This window comes from Cyprinus carpio, chromosome B13, assembly GCF_018340385.1.
Source record: "Cyprinus carpio isolate SPL01 chromosome B13, ASM1834038v1, whole genome shotgun sequence".
Lineage (NCBI taxonomy): Eukaryota > Metazoa > Chordata > Actinopteri > Cypriniformes > Cyprinidae > Cyprinus > Cyprinus carpio.
This window is the reverse complement of record NC_056609.1, coordinates 19,899,119-19,917,026: the sequence shown is the minus strand read 5'-3', so window position 1 is coordinate 19,917,026 and position 17,908 is coordinate 19,899,119. Positions and strand designations below refer to the sequence as shown.

Here is a 17,908-nt window from a genome sequence, read left to right as displayed (position 1 = left end):
CATTAAGTTCTCGCTTTAGTTTTGCAAAGATAACACACAAATACTGTACATTTTAATCAGTGCCATCATGAATAACAAACAACTCCTATCATAAATGTTCCTAGATCAACATTAAATAGCTATTTAAAACTCTAGTTTACAAACAGTGTATATAACATATTATTTTAAATAAGTGTACGTCTATTTTAATGTGCAAACATCTACAAAAAGATCCAGTTCCATCATGTAGCGTCTCATGAAAACCGTACAGTGAAACAATCAATGTAATCTAGACACTGAGAAGAGGCACTAAGATCACTGATTTCAAACAGTCCTGAGAGTTTATAGCTACTCCACAGCCATTTACAACATCTTTCCAGAGAACACTGATGAACTAAAATTAATTGTGTTATGATGATTGACTAATAACGTAAATCTTCATCTTCTCATTCACTTCTGACATTGTTGATCTAAAATTCTAGATCTCAATTTCTTTTTACCTGTGATGAATGAACCTTTAAAATCAACTCATGCAAACCCTAAATTAAGAACAATTATTATTTATCCAGATAAACCACTTAAACACTGTAACAAAGAGGATGCAATTTAGCTTTCAGACTCAAAATTGGAAATATTTAAATGTAAATGCTAAGATCAAAACATTTGGAAAACAAGAAGTGCCCTTTTTGGAGTTGAATTTCGTTCACATGGAGAATGTGCTTTGATGCTGCTGCCGTCACTTAGCATTGCATTAGACACAGATCACGATGATGGTGCTTCATTAACTTGCAGTTGAGTTGTAGCCATGGCATCTTGGGCATTGGTCGGCACAGTGCTTTGATGGTCAGCTGGGTTTTGTGTCCCGCTTCAGGTGCTGGAGGTCTTGGGTAAGTCTTGATTTTCTGCCAGGTGGAGTTTCTGTCTGGATAAACCGCATTAAGGAGATATGCACTACTAATGTACATCTAATGTACAAGCTCTGGAGCTCCTAATACACATTAAAATGCTGACTTCAGCTTTCTTCCTGCACATATACTGGATTTATCCATTAAGCTTCTATTAGGACACAACTGATCTTAGAATAATCTCAGCTAAGATATTTTGAGAAACACAATCCCTGGTTGTACTGAAACTAAAACTAAATGCTTAGCTGAGAGCAGTGAGAGTTGTTAGTTTAACACAAACCCTTTCTGGATAAACAGAAATCTTGTCAAAACACAATGTTACATTTTCACAAAACATTAACTTGACCACAGCTGATTAAGCTGAAAGATTTGTTAAAGTCAATAAACATTGTATTTTAATAGCATAAAATGGGACTTAATCATTCTTTTTTTGTTAACATCTTAAGGACTCCAAACACTTTGGGGGTTAATGTCAAAGGTAAAGTAAAATGGCATATATTAACACATACAATCCATAATATAGAAGGATACATTGAGCTGCTCAATTCTTCCAGCTAAGATGAGAAAAAACAGAGATACATTAAAAAAAATCAATATAATCGCTGATGCTTTAAAAAGACCAATCTATAACTGCTAAGCTGACAGAATCAGTATACTGAAGCAACAGACTTCAGACAGTGGAATTCAGCCTGTATGTTAACAAAAACTGAGATGACTTGTGTTGTACAGGTTGTCAATTTTTTAAAATTACAAAATGCACTGCAGAAATGCTTTTCCTTACACCATTCCCTAACAGTATACTAATTTAATATATCCTAAATTGTTTATTTTTGTTTTATAGGTGTTATTCACACTAGTTGTCTATCACCTAGCTTTTGTGAATTCCTGGACACTAATTTTATAATAAATGGGTGAATTTCATGAACACGTCCAAGTCACATTTTACCCCAAAAAAGGAATTAATTTTATATTTATTAAGACCATTTTTGAATCCAAATTTTAATTACTGTAGTACAATAATATCTAAATAAATATTGTGTTATTATAACATTAATATTGTTATAAATAAATATGTATTATTTACATACATATTTATTGGGGGGGGGGGTTAAAAAAAAGATCATGGTAGTATCTGTAGTGCTGCCTTTAATTAATGCTGATTAAAAAATACTGTAGTACAGTAACGAGAATCTAATGAGAATCAATATTCAAATGCATTGTGGAGTATGATGAGGCCGGGGTGTGCTTAGTTGTCCTAAAAATACTGTTACAATGCAAAAATCTTAATAGTCCTAACATAAGCTTTATGAAAATGTGGGGTAAAACAAGACCTTGTTTAAGATTCAACTATACACTCTGTTATACTAAGTGAACCACCCATAATGAAATTCACACACACACACACACACACACACACACACACACACACACACACACACACACTATAATCTGCTGGGCCCTCCAACCACCAAGCTGACAGCTAGAAGGGAAATACTATCAATAGCAACTGTCCAGCCCTTCACAGACTGATGAAAGAATACAATCAGACAGCGACACTTGGATTTGGATGATAATACAAGATTCAGCCACAGGCCTGTATTCAGATACAGGATATAATTGTGTCCAGTCCTTTAATATCTGTGCATGAGAGAGTCAGAGTGCTTGAATAGTGGAGAGAGAACAAGTAGACTGGTGTTTCATATCCATTAGAGACAAGACTCTATGTGTGTGTGTCTACTGTAATGAACAAATATAAACTTGTGGGAAAATGAGTATCTGTGGTTTAAGGTTCAGTATAAATACTCACAAGATTAGGGCTGCACGATTTGGGTTAGAAATTTAATTCAAATTGCGATTAAAATAGGATTTTTAAAAAACTTCCAGGTTTGCTGTGCTTGTTTATAAGGCTGCACAGTTTGGCCAAAAATGCAGTGATTATATATCAAATTGACAAAAAAAAAAAAAAAAAAACTTTAAATTGCAGCCTTTGCGATTTGATAACACACTAAGCCATATCACAATTCAGTTTTATTTAGATGAATTGTGCAACCCAACAAGAGATGCATTATTAAAGAAGATTAAAATATATCTTACATTAGAAAGCAAGTGTTCTAGATTGCGGTCCGAAGCGGTTTTTCTCTGGTCTTCAGACAGCTCCTCCACATGACTGTCCAGACTGAAATGCAGCCGAGCCAGACGTTCCTGCATCTCTCTCACATGCTCTAGTTGCTCAAAGGAGCACACCTTACCTGCAAACACACAGTGTTATACACATGAAAACTGAGAAAGTACCTTCCTAGATTCTGAAATCTGAGTCAACTCACTGATGAATTGGGTGTTGTAAAGGTTCCACCCTTACACACCTTTGCACTCCTTAAAAATGGACCTAATTACCTCAACGGTAAAGCCTGCAAAACAATTCTAATGACAGCCCAAACTACTAAGGCTTCTGAAAAAAACCCTAGTACATACCAAAAGCCTGTAGTTTTCCAGAGTGAAAGTCATTGAGCAGGTTGAGCAGTCCTCCCTCCATCTCTCTCACATCAGAGACGTCGGTGAGGAATGAGTGCTGGAGTGGTGAGGAGGACTGGGATACGCGGCTGGGTCCGGCAGGCTGAGGAGCTCTGGGTTTCTCTCTGTGAGGCCTACAAATGGAAACAGAATCACTGTTAGACAGTTTTATGTGGCACAATTTGGAAATATCAATTACTAACTCGAACCAAATTAGCATCTATGATATGTCATTTGAAGAACACACACACACACACACACACACACACACACGCACACACACACACGCACACACACACACAAACCTTGTGTTTTTGGGGGGAACCACAGGAACAGCAAGAGCTTCTTTAGACGGACCCATTGCCCCCACCGATCTCTTACACTTGCCCCTGGGTTTTGGGGAGGGGGGCTGGGGTAAACCCAATGAAAATGTGGCGCTTTTACTCCCTGGGAGAACGGAGAGCTTTCGGGGGTTGATTGGTGGAGGAGGGGGCTGGGGAAGGGACACTTTGGGACTCCTTTTCTTCCTCTTGTCTTCCATGAGGGTAGTGGCACTTTCTAAGACACAAAGACAAGAACTCTCAGCTACTGACACGTATGAAAAAATAACATGAGATGATCATAAACTAGTGGAATATATAGTGTGTAATTTCTTTTAATAGGCACCACATGAAATTGCAAATATTTTGTTATATGAACTAGTGTTACCCAAACACTGTCATTATTGTAAAGTAATCTACTTCAGTGGGAAAAGTTTAAGCTTTTTGGCTATGGTGGAAAGTCAACCAGGAGTATAACATAATAATAAGGGCCCCTAAAGAGACAGATTAAATAATGTTGGGCCCTAAATGTGAAGGTTTGTCCCATGCTTCAGTCCCGTTGGTATCACTGCACTAAAGACAATTTCAGCTTTGTAGCTGAAACAGATTTCAATCATTACAGCAGGTCAGTGAGAGCCAGTGCTGAACATTCACAAGACAGGCAGCTATTATTAAAGGGGTCATATGATGCTGCTAAAAAGAACATTATTTTGTGTATTTTGTGTAATGAAATGTGTTTATGTGGTTTATGGTTTAAAAAAACACATTATTTTCCACATTCTGAAACGCGTCTATTTTTACAAAGCTCATCGTTCTGAAAAGCGAGGTGTGTTGTGATTGGCCAGCTATCCAGTGCATTGTGATTGGCCGAATGCCTCAAGCGTGTGACGGAAATGTTACGCCTCTTAACATATTGTGATGCCATGTCGGGCCGGAGCGACGAGACATAAACATAAAAACCATTATAAATGTGATACAAAAATGATTTCTAGTCGTGTCCTCTTTTGGAAGGCAAAAACAAAGTAGTTTCGCTTTCCCAACGAAACAGCGTCACACACCGTGGCCTTGAGTGAGCAGAGGCCAGAGCCCTTGAGTGAGCCGTGGCCGTGAATTGTACTACCCACTGTTTTAATTGGAGGTAGCAAAATCTGACAGGGTAGGACAAATCGACAGAACAGTAGTCCACGGTGAAAGCCGATTCAGCGATCCACAGTGCAAAGTTGATTTTTTTCCTCAGCGACCAGCACAGATCAGCTCCAGGCATGACAAAGCGGATATCGTCCTCTTTTGGAAGGCCAAACAAAGTAGTTTCGGTTTCACAGTGAAACACACAGCGTCTATATGACATGGCAACGGCGGCGGCAACAACAATACTACAACAAGAATAAAAGTTACGCCTTCTTTCTTTGCGTGAACATTTGGGCGGCAAATCTTCCCACACAGTGACGTAGAGATGTGGGGGTGTGTTAGAACGAGCCGTTTCAGGGGGACGTGGACAAGTGTTAACTTCTTTGGATTTGAGACTTTAGTCTTTGCAACTTTACAGATCTTCTTTATTCACCAAGAGCTTGTAACACTCCAAAGAGAAAGGAAAATTTGAAATCGCATCATATGACCCCTTTAATATCTGACCTTAAGCTGCTAACAGATGGAATGGAAAATTCATCTTTTTTTGTGACTGCATGAAGCCATGTTAACGATATCAGAAAACATGCTTAATACATTTAACTGGTTACCAAGACATGCCTTCTTATCATCCTATTTAAGAACAAGCTTGATACAAACACCACCAAACTTTATGGATAAAGGAAGCCTCTCTGTTATTTTCCGGTTTGTTTATTCTGCTGCTCTGTTTCCCACCCTGTGTAAAGAAATACAGTGTTATCAAGCTGCGCTCCAGTGCTGAAATATTTTTAGATGCTTCAGATCTCTCTGGGACTCTCGGGTGCCTGCTGTCCATCAGCAGTAATATATGTCTACCATCAGAAACTGTAACTAATTGGGTCAGGTAACTAGCTTTAAGTACATCACTGACATTTTTGAAATTTTTTTTTTAATTAAAGCATTTAACTGTATGCCTATTGTTCAAGTCCTTATAAGTTGGGGGGGGGGGGGGGGGGGGACTATAAATTAATTTTCGAGCAAATGTTCCTGCCCACCAATAACTCTATATCAATGGAAGACGTAACATAAATTAGATTTTGTATATATATAAACCCTGCATATTATAAATGAATATGTGCATCGTAGATATTAGATATTATATTATATATTGTGTATAATAGCCTTTCCTGTAAAAGATCGTTCATTGCCAGTAAGCACAATCTAGGTCAATCATGGTGCTTTTAGATGAAAAAAAAAATCAGCCCGAAACTCTCATTTTAATTGATGCACTATTTTACCAAATAAATACTAAGGTTTGTAGCGTCGTCCTGTATTATTATATCTTGCTAGACTATTTGATTTTTTCTTTGCAGCTGTAGACTCTTATCGTGTGACTTGATGTGTTTATCAGTGCAAGATCTAATGCATTTTTCATTTGGCGAAGAGGGTTTTATATTGAATGGAAGGGATTTGCACAGGATGCCCCGTGAGGAGGCACGATGCGCACATCGTCATATCGCTCAACAAAACGATTTACTCACCGGCTCGAGGACAAGGAGGAGGCTCGTTGAGCTTTCCAACGACAATTTAAGGCGCCCGTGTTGGTTTTTCCATTTCAATAACTCAGGATATATACGCGGTACGTTTTAACAACAGATACCAAGCACTTGCCGTCTCCAGTATGAGCTCTCGTTTCTCCTACTAGCCGACTGCGAATAGTACTATGGTGAAGCTTCGTTATTAATATTAATGAGACACGCTTTTGCTATTGGACGGCATCAAAGAAGAGTCCCGATTATCTCATTAATATTCAAGAGCCAAGCCTCACCAATTGGAACGCTTCTGAGTGACGTCAAAACATCTACATTAATATCAATGAGCTGAACCTTCACCATACTACAGAGCGTAATCACATTGAGACGCGAGCTGACATCCAGTTTAAAGCACCTCACACTAATTATTAAAACATCATCCACACAGCTAGCTATTTTTATAGCGGCTTTTAATAAACCATTATATACAACACAAAAACGAAATAGCTTTGTAAATGCCAGGATTCATTACAGTCAATCGTTGACAGAAATCTTTATCTTTGAGAGATGTTTGTCGCCATCTAGAGGAGGTTATGGTACAGTAACAGTCTAATGATAAACCTAAGAAATATTAAGATGATGATAAAAATAGTGCTTACTTGTAGTATTTGATTCAAAATAAATAAACACCATTTTGTTTGACTAGGTCCTTTAAAAGAAAACTACAGAGAACCAGCCATAGTACAAAAATATGATTCCTTTTTATTTCATGGCAAGTAAGTACATAGACATAAATGCACTTGTAGAAAAAATAAACAGCTCTCATGCATGTTTTTTATGCTCATTTGTTATAACTGACAATAATTTATCCTTGTCTAACTGACTTTCTGATTGGAGGCACTGGCTAAATACGAATACGCTTTTCCCAGAACTATTCTGTCTCTGAGCAGTTTGTAAAAGGCATAATAATTACTGAATAATATTAGAGCTAATGATATCATCTGATGCCATTTCTCTGAACACATGAGTGAATATAGCTGGTAGAATATCATTGCACCTTCCAGGATTATGAGAATGTTTAATATTCGAAGAGGTTTGTTGAAGAAAAACTGTTAAAAGAAAGGGAAAAAAGAGGGGAACAGTGGTTATTGCAATATCATTCCCATTAATATATTATTAACTCTTTGTAATAATGTTTCTAAAAACATTTCCATTCAAAATTGTTCTAGAGTTCATCTACAGCTTATACTTACATAGAAACGATAATGCGAGACATCTGAGGGAACTGCTACGTTATAATGGCCCATGGCCTTATAAACATTTTTACTGTGCTTGACCAAAACTCCTTGTGGCCACGTGTACTCTTCTGTCCATCTGCAGGAAACAGATAAAGAAAGCTATTACACCTTACAAAAAAATAAAAAATGTCATTTTTCAATGCATTTTGACAACAATTTTTAATGCAAAAAAACAATTTTTTTTTATAAATAAAAAAAATTAATTGAATGAGGTAATATTATTTAGCAAAAACAGTTTTAAATCAGTATGAGACAGAAATCTGTTCTAGTTGTGATTTTTGAAAACCAATGTAGGTAACAAAAAAAAAAATGGCTTGGCTTCAAATTCTTTTAACATGCTATAAATAAATCTGTTGTTGACGGCAACACCCAAGATCCAATGAACATGTTGAAACATGCAACACAATGCAGGTATTCTTTTAAGGCTAAGTGCACATCAGACTGTGAACAAGAATTTAAATTAGGCTCTTTTGTAAATGCATTTGGAATTATTCAGCACCTTGCTATACTTACATTTTAGCACTAAAAAGAATATTATCCAAAACCCCACAAAAACCTAACACGACCTAAACTTATGCCATTTCTATAACCCCAGGTCAGACGTACATATGTTGGAGGACGTTTGAGCAGAGGGAAGGATCGACCTTCTGCCAGCAGCCCAGGTGAGCGGCAGCTTTGTGGAGCAGGTCGCAGTAGCGGGGAGGTAACAGGTGCCGCATCAGAATGACAGAAGTACTGACAGAGACCAGGATGAACAGCTCACAGGACCAGCGTTTATCTACATATTGTGTGCTCTAAACACAAACAGAAAAATTAAGAAAGAGCCATATGCATGAATGTAAAGCAATTTATTTAAAATATTTATGTCTCAGACAAAATGTGCTGTGCCACCTATAACACAAAATCTATAATATACATAAGCATGTCTTTATATATCACAATGCTTATTTTTGATGCACATTAGTGTTCAAAAGCTTGGGGTGTCATTTTAAAAAAAATAAATTAATACTTATATTAGTCAATGACATCTGATTAAAAGTCACTGTTAAACTATTTATAATGTTACAAAAGATCTATTTCAAATAAATGCTGTTCTTTTGAATTTTTATTCATGAGAAAACCCTGATTTAACATTATGGTTTACATAAAAATATGAAACGACAAAACTGTTAATACTGACTGACATTACAACACAGATAATATAAAGCAATGTTTCATGAGCAACAAATCAGCGAATTAGTGATTTATGAAGAAAAAAAATTAAATATTACTGATCCAAAGCCTTTGAACAGTTATAAGCAGTGAGCATCATAAGCAAAAACAACTGTGATATAATTGAAGATTCATTGTTTTGTAGCAGCTTGCATTGAAAAATGTATTGTCAAAGTTGACAGATGTTCTTTTTAATAAAACAAACTATTACACCAATTCCATCCAGAGGAATTTCAGCAGACCGAAACCAAAGTTTTGCATTGAGGGCAGATAGAAAGCCATAAAAATAATATCTGGGAAAACATTTTGCATTTGCTGGTTTAAACACCAAGATTGATTTTTGCCTACAGCCAGTCTGATTTCAATTTATCGACTCATTACACATGAATCACCTGTTCCTTATCAACCAAACCTGTTCTCTCAGTCCACACACTGTATGTGTGTTTATGCCCATAAGACCACTTGTCGATGCACTCACCTTGACGAACCAAACAGGTACGAACGCCACGTAGTAGGCACTGAGCATGGAGCTAACCAACACCTCCTTCATCCTCCAGTTGAAGTCCATCTTCAGGTACTCCACTTCTTTGCGGATGAGGTCAGGAGAGAGACAGCAGGCATGGGTGGGCATGGGCTGAACACTGTACAGCTGACTGGTGTGCTGTTTCCATGTTTCCTTCAGGACGGACAGATAGTCCCGTCCCCCACGGCCCAAAGCAGCACTGCTCACCTCTTTAGAACTCATGCTGCCCAATGGGGACATGGATCCAGCCCTCCGGAAGTCACAGCTGAGTCGGAAGAAAGGGATGTACATTCCAAACCTGAGGGGGAAAGATAGATGAAATATTACAATATAATACAACTGAATTAATTACAAATATTATAAAACAGATAGCCATGACTTTTCTGAATTGATGACTCAAATCTCCTTTAAAATAATTGCACATATAAATCAGGAAAACATCAAAGTGAACATCAAAGTACTACTCTACTTACTATCTATCTATCTATCTATCTATCTATCTATCTATCTATCTGTCATATAGACCATAAGATCAAAATAATAAGATCAAAATAATATCATATTATCAGAAGCAAGTCAGCCATCATGACCCATCATACATGCATTATGAAAGCAGTAAAGGTGCAGTCACATTAGCAAAATATCATGGGCAAAAAGGTCCATTATTCATATCTCACACAGAAGTCACTTTCGGACCAACCAGCTTTCTGTCGGCCAACATGGCAAATTTGTGCGACCAACTTGAACCTGATGCAAAATCTGTGAGGGAAATCTTTCACCTTCACAAGAAATTCAAGATCACATGGATTCCTGTTGAAATGACTGGATTTCACCCGCGAAATCTCACAAAACAATGGTAAATATGACAACACCTGAAAACATTTGCATCAACAGCAGCGGGTGTGTAGATTATTACTCACGGATAGCAGAGGAAGAGCAGGCTGAGTACGGAATACGTCTTGAAGAGAGAAATAAGTGAATGACACAGACTCCATCCTGCAAGAGTCAGAACGGCAAAACGTGCCGTCACAAGGAAGACAGAGTGCGGGAAGGACAACTTCCCATTTTGTGATGCCTTTGGAGCAAAGAAGAGGAAAAGAATGCACAACATTCATTTTTAAAGCTATTAAAATGGAATGAAGAGCTAGGAGATAATGCACATTACCTCTTTTACAATGGCAGCAATTAGCCTGCGAGCCAGCACTATGATGGTGAACACCAACATATTATAATCAATGAGGTGGAAGTTCTGCAGAGAGAAAAGCAATTCATTTTGTGGAAAAATGAACATTGGATGCTTCTGTGGAGTTTAATTTAAGAGTTATGACATGTGACTCACTAGAGAGGTGTGTGAAGGTGGGTGCGAGGGGGGGTACCACCACACTGTTTTGTAGATGTTGACGTAATGCACAAACAGAGCTATAAGATGGCACACAAACAGGTAGAGCTCAAACAGGACTCTCCTGTCCAGGGAGAGTTCCGGAATCTTACAGTGCTTCAGTGGCACCACCGTCTGAGTGGCCAGCGGAGGGCTAGACATTCCCGTCCCGGATCCATTCCTGATGACCACACAGCATGTTATTTTAAACATTGGAGGTGGATTTTATCATAGCAACAGAACATTCGTTTATTATGTGTACCATTTTGGTCAAACGTGCCCCCACCTGGTTCGTGATCTCACACCTGTCACGGGTGAGCTGGTGGAGTGGTTACCGTTGCCAACGGAACCCGTCTCACTGCTCAGCGGAGAACGACAATATGTCGTTCTATTCGCTCCTCTTCTTCCTCCGGCCATTCCAGATCCACTCTCCCCCCTCTCAGTTTTTTTGCACTTCTAGTTGGTTACACTTTAGATACTAGCAGGAAAACAAATAACACCAAGTTCCAAACACACTATAAGAATGAGTCAGGACAAAAAATGAGATCTTACAGTATGTAGCCTATAAAAAAATCACTGCTGATGGAGGTTTTGTATTAAATACGCTATGCTAATATTGAATGTTTTTGAAATACAGTAAATACAGGAATATCATGAAATATTACAATTACATTTTTGTTTCTATTCTATTTTCTAATATAAAATGTAATTTATTCCTGTGATGACAAAGCCAAATTTTCAGTAGCCATTACTCTAGTCTTCAGTGTCATGATTCTTCAGAAATTACTCTAATTTGCTGCTCCAAGAAACATTTTTTATTATCAGTGTTGAAAACAGTTGTGCTAGGAATAGGAATAGTTCACCCAAAAATGAAAACTGTGTCATCTTTTACTCCCCGATCATGTCGTTCCAAACCTGTATAAGTATTGAACACAAAAGAAGATATTTTGAAGAGTCAAACAGTTGTTGGTCCCCATTGACTTCCATAGTAGGGAAAAAATACTATGGTGGTCAATGGGGACCATCGACTGTTCGATTACCAGCATTCTTCAAAATATCTTATTTTATGTTCAACAAACTCATACAGGTTTGGAACGACATGAGGGTGAGTAAATTATGACAATTTTCTTTTTTGTGACCTATCCCTTGAATAGGTTTGTGGAAACTGTGATTTAAAGAATTTTAGAAAGTTCAAAAAACAATTTATTTTAAATGTAAATATTTTGAAGCATTGTAAATGTTTTTTCTATCACTTTTGTTCATTTAATGCATACCTAATAAATCAACATAAAAAAGCATGTTGCTAGTGTATCATGCATTGTTCACAACTATACTTTATTGATGACTATACACGATTTATTACCAAATATTATTAGATGCCAATCTCGTTATTGTGTTATTATACAATAAATCAAGTAATTTAATGCTTATTACAGATACATTATTCTACATCTTTGTTTACGGTTACCATCATCACAAGTTGTTCAGAAGATCACAATGTTTGCAATAGCTACTACCATTTATCTTGGTATTTCTGCAGAATTCAGGATGAATGCCGCCTGTGCACAGTATGCAAATTGTTTTAGTGGATGGAATATGTGGACAACCAACTACGTTTGACAAATTAAAGATGCAAAAAGCAAGTTTTTTGCTTAATGTGATGTATTAAACATATCTAATGAGATTAAATGACAATAAGTTTCTTAGTAAGCTAATCCTATCCAAACAGATCCAGAGCACTGGATACTGAATTAATTCACATACCATGGTATTTTTTTCATGGTATTTTAAGACCCAGTCAAGACACCATACTATGTTATTAAAGGTCAAATCATGTTTAGTTTATTGTCATTCCAGCAATATGGTGGCACACAATGAAGTTTTACCAGGTCTGCAGGACAAATTACAGAGAATACAAAAATGTATTTTTTTTTGGTGTGGACCCCTATGCTGCAATATTGTAATATCTGAACAGGTTTTAAAGAAAATTAGTTTGTTTTTAGATCCTGGCCAGTTCTAACATGATGTTACTGTAAGTTACCAACACCACTGCTCTTGCAATGAATGAATTGACTAACTGTATGTTCGTAAACTCTTCCTCAAATAGCTCATATTGTAACTGTAGGCTACTTTCACTTGTGCCTTGGACCTATCTGAAGGGTCTGTAACTTTTTTTTTAGATGCATTGTAAAGCCTTTTATGGCAGCGATTGTCAAACCAGTGAAACTTACTAAATCAAACTGGTTTGCATTGAGTGTGTCTACATTAAGTTTTGTCATTTTAGGGCTCATTGCTCAGCAGATTTATCCCCATGCAAACCTAGCCAACCATATAGAGATCCATCATCACTGGTCTCATGCACACAGGGTTCCTAGACTTTTTCCATTTCAAAATTCCATACATTTCCAGACTTCTCAGTAGATTTTTGGTCCATATTTAACATAAATGGTTCAATACAGCATTATTTCCAGCTTTATATTTGGTACATAGTACAGTAGTAGATATTTAGTAGCAGTAAATATTTGTATTTTTTCAGGGTTTTTAAAATTGATTTTCTTAAAGTGACAACATGCAAAGCACCTACAATAACATTAAAAAACAATAATTATAAAATACAGATTTGCATGCACATAAGAAACTTTTTGTGACCTATAACCTATTTCCTTTGTGCATCACTGCCATCTTACTATGAATAAAACAAGAGCATGGATGCATATGAATTAGTAGAGATCCACTTACTCAAAATTTGGCTTTCCTTACGGTAGCACCTCTAATATCATACTCCTATACTCTGTGGCGGCCAAAAAAAAAAACACACACCACAAATTGGGCTGATGGCGCATTAGGTGGCTCAGTGTGCATTGTCCTATATGCTAAGTTTAATGGATTCTTATTTTTGCAAAGGCCCTTGAGGCTATTTAATACAGTGCTAAGAATATTGTAAGAAGAAACCCAAAACGCAAAACATTTTGCATAATGAAAAAGTGCACCTTGAATTTATTCAGTCGTATTTAACTATCACTAAAGAATCACTAAACAGCTGCCATTAAAACACTTCTTGTACGATAAACTTTCATTAGGCCTAAATTCTTAATTTTCTATTATAAAAAACAATATAGGGGGCAAAAGTCTGGAAATGCAATTTTTTTTCCCATACTTTTCCAGACCTGGTATTTACTTCCATACTTTTCCATACTTTTCTAAACCACGCAGGAACCCCGTGCACAGGACATTGATAGAAAGAAGACCCGCATGATGGAGCACAACTGGCTTGCCAATGCACGTGCCACAAAGTTGTTCTCACTATAACAAATATAAAAATGCATTTGTGTTATGGTTAGATTTTGAAGAATTTTTATCCTGCTTAAGATAGGGAACAATCTTTCCTGGTCGCTCTGGTGTTTTGCAGCCCAGTCTTTATTGACAGACAACTTTTGCGGAAGCGTTGCTGTTAAACAAGTAGGTTGAAAATTCTGAAACCAAATCTGGTTGAATCTAACGCCCATAAAAACAAATAATGCAACAACAATTTCTCGGGTCTGGTTGAATCTAACGCCCATAAAAACAAATGCATGCTCGATTATAAGCCTGCGGCCTAGCACTGTTGCATCTGCACATAATTTAATTTCGAGAAATCGCAGAAAATCTCTTACCACTTTCAACCGCAGAGTTTAGTCCGGATAAGGCGACTGTGAGATTTAGTTTGAAACGCACTCAATACCTAGATACAGACTTAATTACTTGGGATGTAAAGGGTTTTGTTTAATTTCTGACAGTGAACGAGGAGAGCTCATTCTGTTGATGTTGTACCGCAGACGCACGCACGCGCAGGGGGAGGAGGCAAACGTGCGTGCTTGCGTATTCTGTGTGTGTGTGTGTGTGTGTGTGTGTGTGTGTGTGTGATCAAAACCAATGTGTGTGTGTGTGTGTGTGTGTGTGTGTATCAAAATCAAAGCACATCATGTGGCCAAGGCTCAGGCACATACATTACACAAAACCGGTTAGGAATGGTTCATGCATTCTGTGCTTTATCCACATTCATTAACTTAGTCAAGCCATAACACCAGGCTACTATTTTTATTCAGTGTCAGTGCAGTGTTAGTTTTTAAAATATTTACTTAGTTTAGCTATTTGCATTCCACGCGTTGTATAATATTAATACAGTCGTTTATTTATTCAATCAGTAATCTGTCCTCGTTTATATGCAAAATAAACAAATCTCCCTCCACACGTCTGTATTTAAATATATTTTAAATATTCTTATAAAAATTGTAGCTAAAGTCCAAACACATACACTATTTTATAAAAAATTAGGGTCAGTAATATTTGTTTATTATTATAGAAATTATTCAGCAAGAACACATTAAATTGATCAAAAGTGACAAAGTCATCCACAACGTTTAGAAAAACTGTTTAAAATAAATGCTGTTCTTTTAAATTTATATTTATAAAAAAATTCTGAAAAAATATTAAGCAGCTCACCAGTTTTCAACATTAAAAATAATAAGAAACGTTTCTTGAGCACCAAATAAACGTATTAGAATGATTTCTGAAGGATCGTGACAGGAGCCTGGTGACAGTTAAGCTTTGCCTTCACAGTTGTTTTGTATTTTAATCATATTTCACAATATTACTATTTTTACTGTATTTTTGATCAGATAAATTCAGCCTTGGTGAGCATAAGGCTTCAAAACTCAAAGTTTTTCCTAAATAATCATGAACAAAATATTAAGTATGTGAATTATTCATGTTCTTTCACTTATCTTCTTATTGTTTTTTTTTTTTATTTGATTTGGGTTTTTTTCTACCTTTCTCATGGTTCTTGGTTGTTATTTATAATGCTTTTATAACTGTTTATTTATAACTGTTAATTTTTTATTCTGTAGACTGGTGCCCGTTATTAATATAGACAGTAAAATAATTTTATTAATTGTCCCAGAGGGCGGGTCTTGTTGGTCTGAAGGATCGCTCGGCTGCCCAATCAGAGCGCAGACACCGATGCGCGCCGGAAGAGCAGCAGCAGCAGCAGCAGCAGCAGCAGAGCACACGGGACCGAAATGGCGTAGCGCGCAGTCCTCCGCCGCAGCAGCACAGCGGGGCCAGGCTCACCGAACATCTCAGAGCCTGGCCCGTCGTTCTCAACCGACGAATATGATGGAGGTGACTTTTAGTTCCAGTTCACTCGCTTCGAAACCAGTGCGAGATCACCGGAGACGGTAAACGCACGACGAGTGTTGACCTGCACTACAGGAGCTTGTCTTTGTCTAATCCTTGTGTTGCAGTTTCGCATTCCAGCACTTGCGTCACTCGGTAGATGGTCATGCATTGTGCAGGAGAAGAGATGCACATTAGTTGGCTGTGTATTCAGTTTCATTGTTCTTTCAAGCACTTATTCCTTTCCTTTCATAAGTCCTCTAGAACTAATAACTGTATTGTTAAACGAGAATGCAGATCTTAATTAACCTGCTTTTTTTTATCAAAACAGTGCCCTTCATATGTCATATCAAGAAGAGAAAGGAGCAGTCATGAAAGGATCTCTTGACCAGGTAGGTCAGTTTGTGCAGCAAAATTATCAAGATAACTTACTTCCTTGTAGTAGGGCTGGGTGTTGACACTGATTTATCAAATTAGTTTGATTAGGATTCACAATGTCTTTATTTGATTCTGATTTCAATTCATTTGGGTATATATCAAGTACAGTAACGTACATGTACTAATGTTGTAAACCACAAAGAACCCTATCACTTGGTACATTTCAATAATATTAGAGGTAAAATGAACAAGTCCAAACTTTTAAGTTCATTTGTTGTTTATTTTTTTAACAATAATAACCCACACCAACACAAAAATGTTATTTGATTTATTCAATATAAGTTAAAACACTTCAGTAAAATGTAGTTTGATTTATACAAACATTTAAATTGCTTGTAGTACATGCAAGTTGTACTGTTTCTGTTTAATATTAAAATATATTGTCAAAATAATATTTATTGCTTGAATTTTGTGAAAAAATTGTCATGATTTAAAAGCTAATACTGTTAGGGTCTTTTGTGATTATTGGATGGCAGGTGTGCTACATATAATGTTTAGTGAAGTTTTGTGCACACATCAACAAAATAGCATGAACTAAAAGATTGATTATGGGATTTAAAAACTGATATTGGTTTATTAAAATAAAGACTGATTAAAATCAACATTATCAACCCAGCCCTACCTCCTTGCCTTATCTGATCTTTTTCATATGTCCATTCTGTGCAGATGAGACCATCATGTCTTTGTTCTTCAAACTGCTCTCCATCCCGATAAGTTGACTTTCCTCCAGCATTATTCAAGGGAAATGTTTGTTCAGCATACCAACTGTCATTGGTCTATGAACATATCATCTCTGCACTTTGAAGACGACAACTGAAGTTGTTTTTATCCATGAAAGAACCATAAGCTCTTCATGTGCCCAAAAAAGTAACACAATTGTGCCACAGTACAGAGCCATCTCCTGGTCCTATTTGTTATAAAAAAAAGTCCAGTGTAGTATTTATATGGTTGCAGGTTGTGTAAAAAAAAGTGAAAATGGAAATAGTGGAAGCGCACTTGCTTTGCAGGTAAAACAAATGCACATTTTAAAACTAAATCATGCAAACAAGATGAAGTAGCTTCATCCAACAGTTTTATTATCTGCAGATTAAGTGCCTAGACACGTCGTTTTTTTTTTTTTTTTTTTAAAGCTCCTGTCACCCAATTGTCTATTTCCATTGCTTAGCTTTAAACCTACCAGTAAAGCACTATTTGGTCATTTATTAAGTCTTGAAAATGGCTGAAAATTTTATTTCTGAGACAACAAACTGTAGACAGATAGCTGTTCTCTTAATTCAGAACTCATATTGGTGCTTTTGCAAAACCATGAACCATGCTTTCATGTTTTCTGTGTACTTGTACTGGCAAACAGACAGACCGTGGCATACTGACCTGAGCATAAGCTTTATAAATTCCACAGTTAAACCTTTCTAGTGGGGATGGGGTGCTAATGAGATGCAGGACATAATGAAATATAATTATTTTACTACCTCAGAAGTTACCACAGCTCAGACCCACACAGCGAGCACTCCGATCAAACTATACTCGCACGCTTTTCTCGCAGTAATGTAAATA

At 36.8% G+C, this 17,908-nt stretch overlaps 2 protein-coding genes and 1 long non-coding RNA gene across 3 annotated transcripts; 1 reads left to right on the top strand and 2 right to left on the bottom strand.

Annotated features, from left to right (window-relative positions):
• Positions 1–6: 6 nt before the first annotated feature.
• Positions 7–6,567, bottom strand: LOC109100473 (coiled-coil domain-containing protein 28B-like). The gene is made up of 6 exons (XM_042737138.1): positions 6,361–6,567; positions 3,701–3,953; positions 3,357–3,529; positions 2,979–3,133; positions 1,416–1,438; positions 7–901 (listed from the first exon to the last, which is right to left on the bottom strand). Exons 2-6 carry the CDS (start codon positions 3,934–3,936, stop codon positions 847–849), a joined length of 642 nt encoding a protein of 213 aa, XP_042593072.1. The 5' UTR covers positions 3,937–3,953; positions 6,361–6,567; the 3' UTR covers positions 7–846.
• Positions 6,568–7,090: 523 nt separating this feature from the next.
• Positions 7,091–14,608, bottom strand: LOC109100600 (transmembrane protein 39B). Its single transcript, XM_019114040.2, has 9 exons — positions 14,416–14,608; positions 11,049–11,240; positions 10,724–10,943; positions 10,550–10,633; positions 10,305–10,459; positions 9,340–9,682; positions 8,256–8,443; positions 7,605–7,725; positions 7,091–7,460 (listed from the first exon to the last, which is right to left on the bottom strand). Exons 2-9 carry the CDS (start codon positions 11,177–11,179, stop codon positions 7,227–7,229), a joined length of 1,476 nt encoding a protein of 491 aa, XP_018969585.1. The 5' UTR covers positions 11,180–11,240; positions 14,416–14,608; the 3' UTR covers positions 7,091–7,226.
• Positions 14,609–15,752: 1,144 nt separating this feature from the next.
• LOC109100607 lies at positions 15,753–17,476 on the top strand. The gene is made up of 3 exons (XR_002019602.2): positions 15,753–15,978; positions 16,248–16,308; positions 17,021–17,476. It is a non-coding gene; the product is annotated as an uncharacterized LOC109100607 (long non-coding RNA).
• The last annotated feature ends 432 nt before the right edge of the window (positions 17,477–17,908 follow it).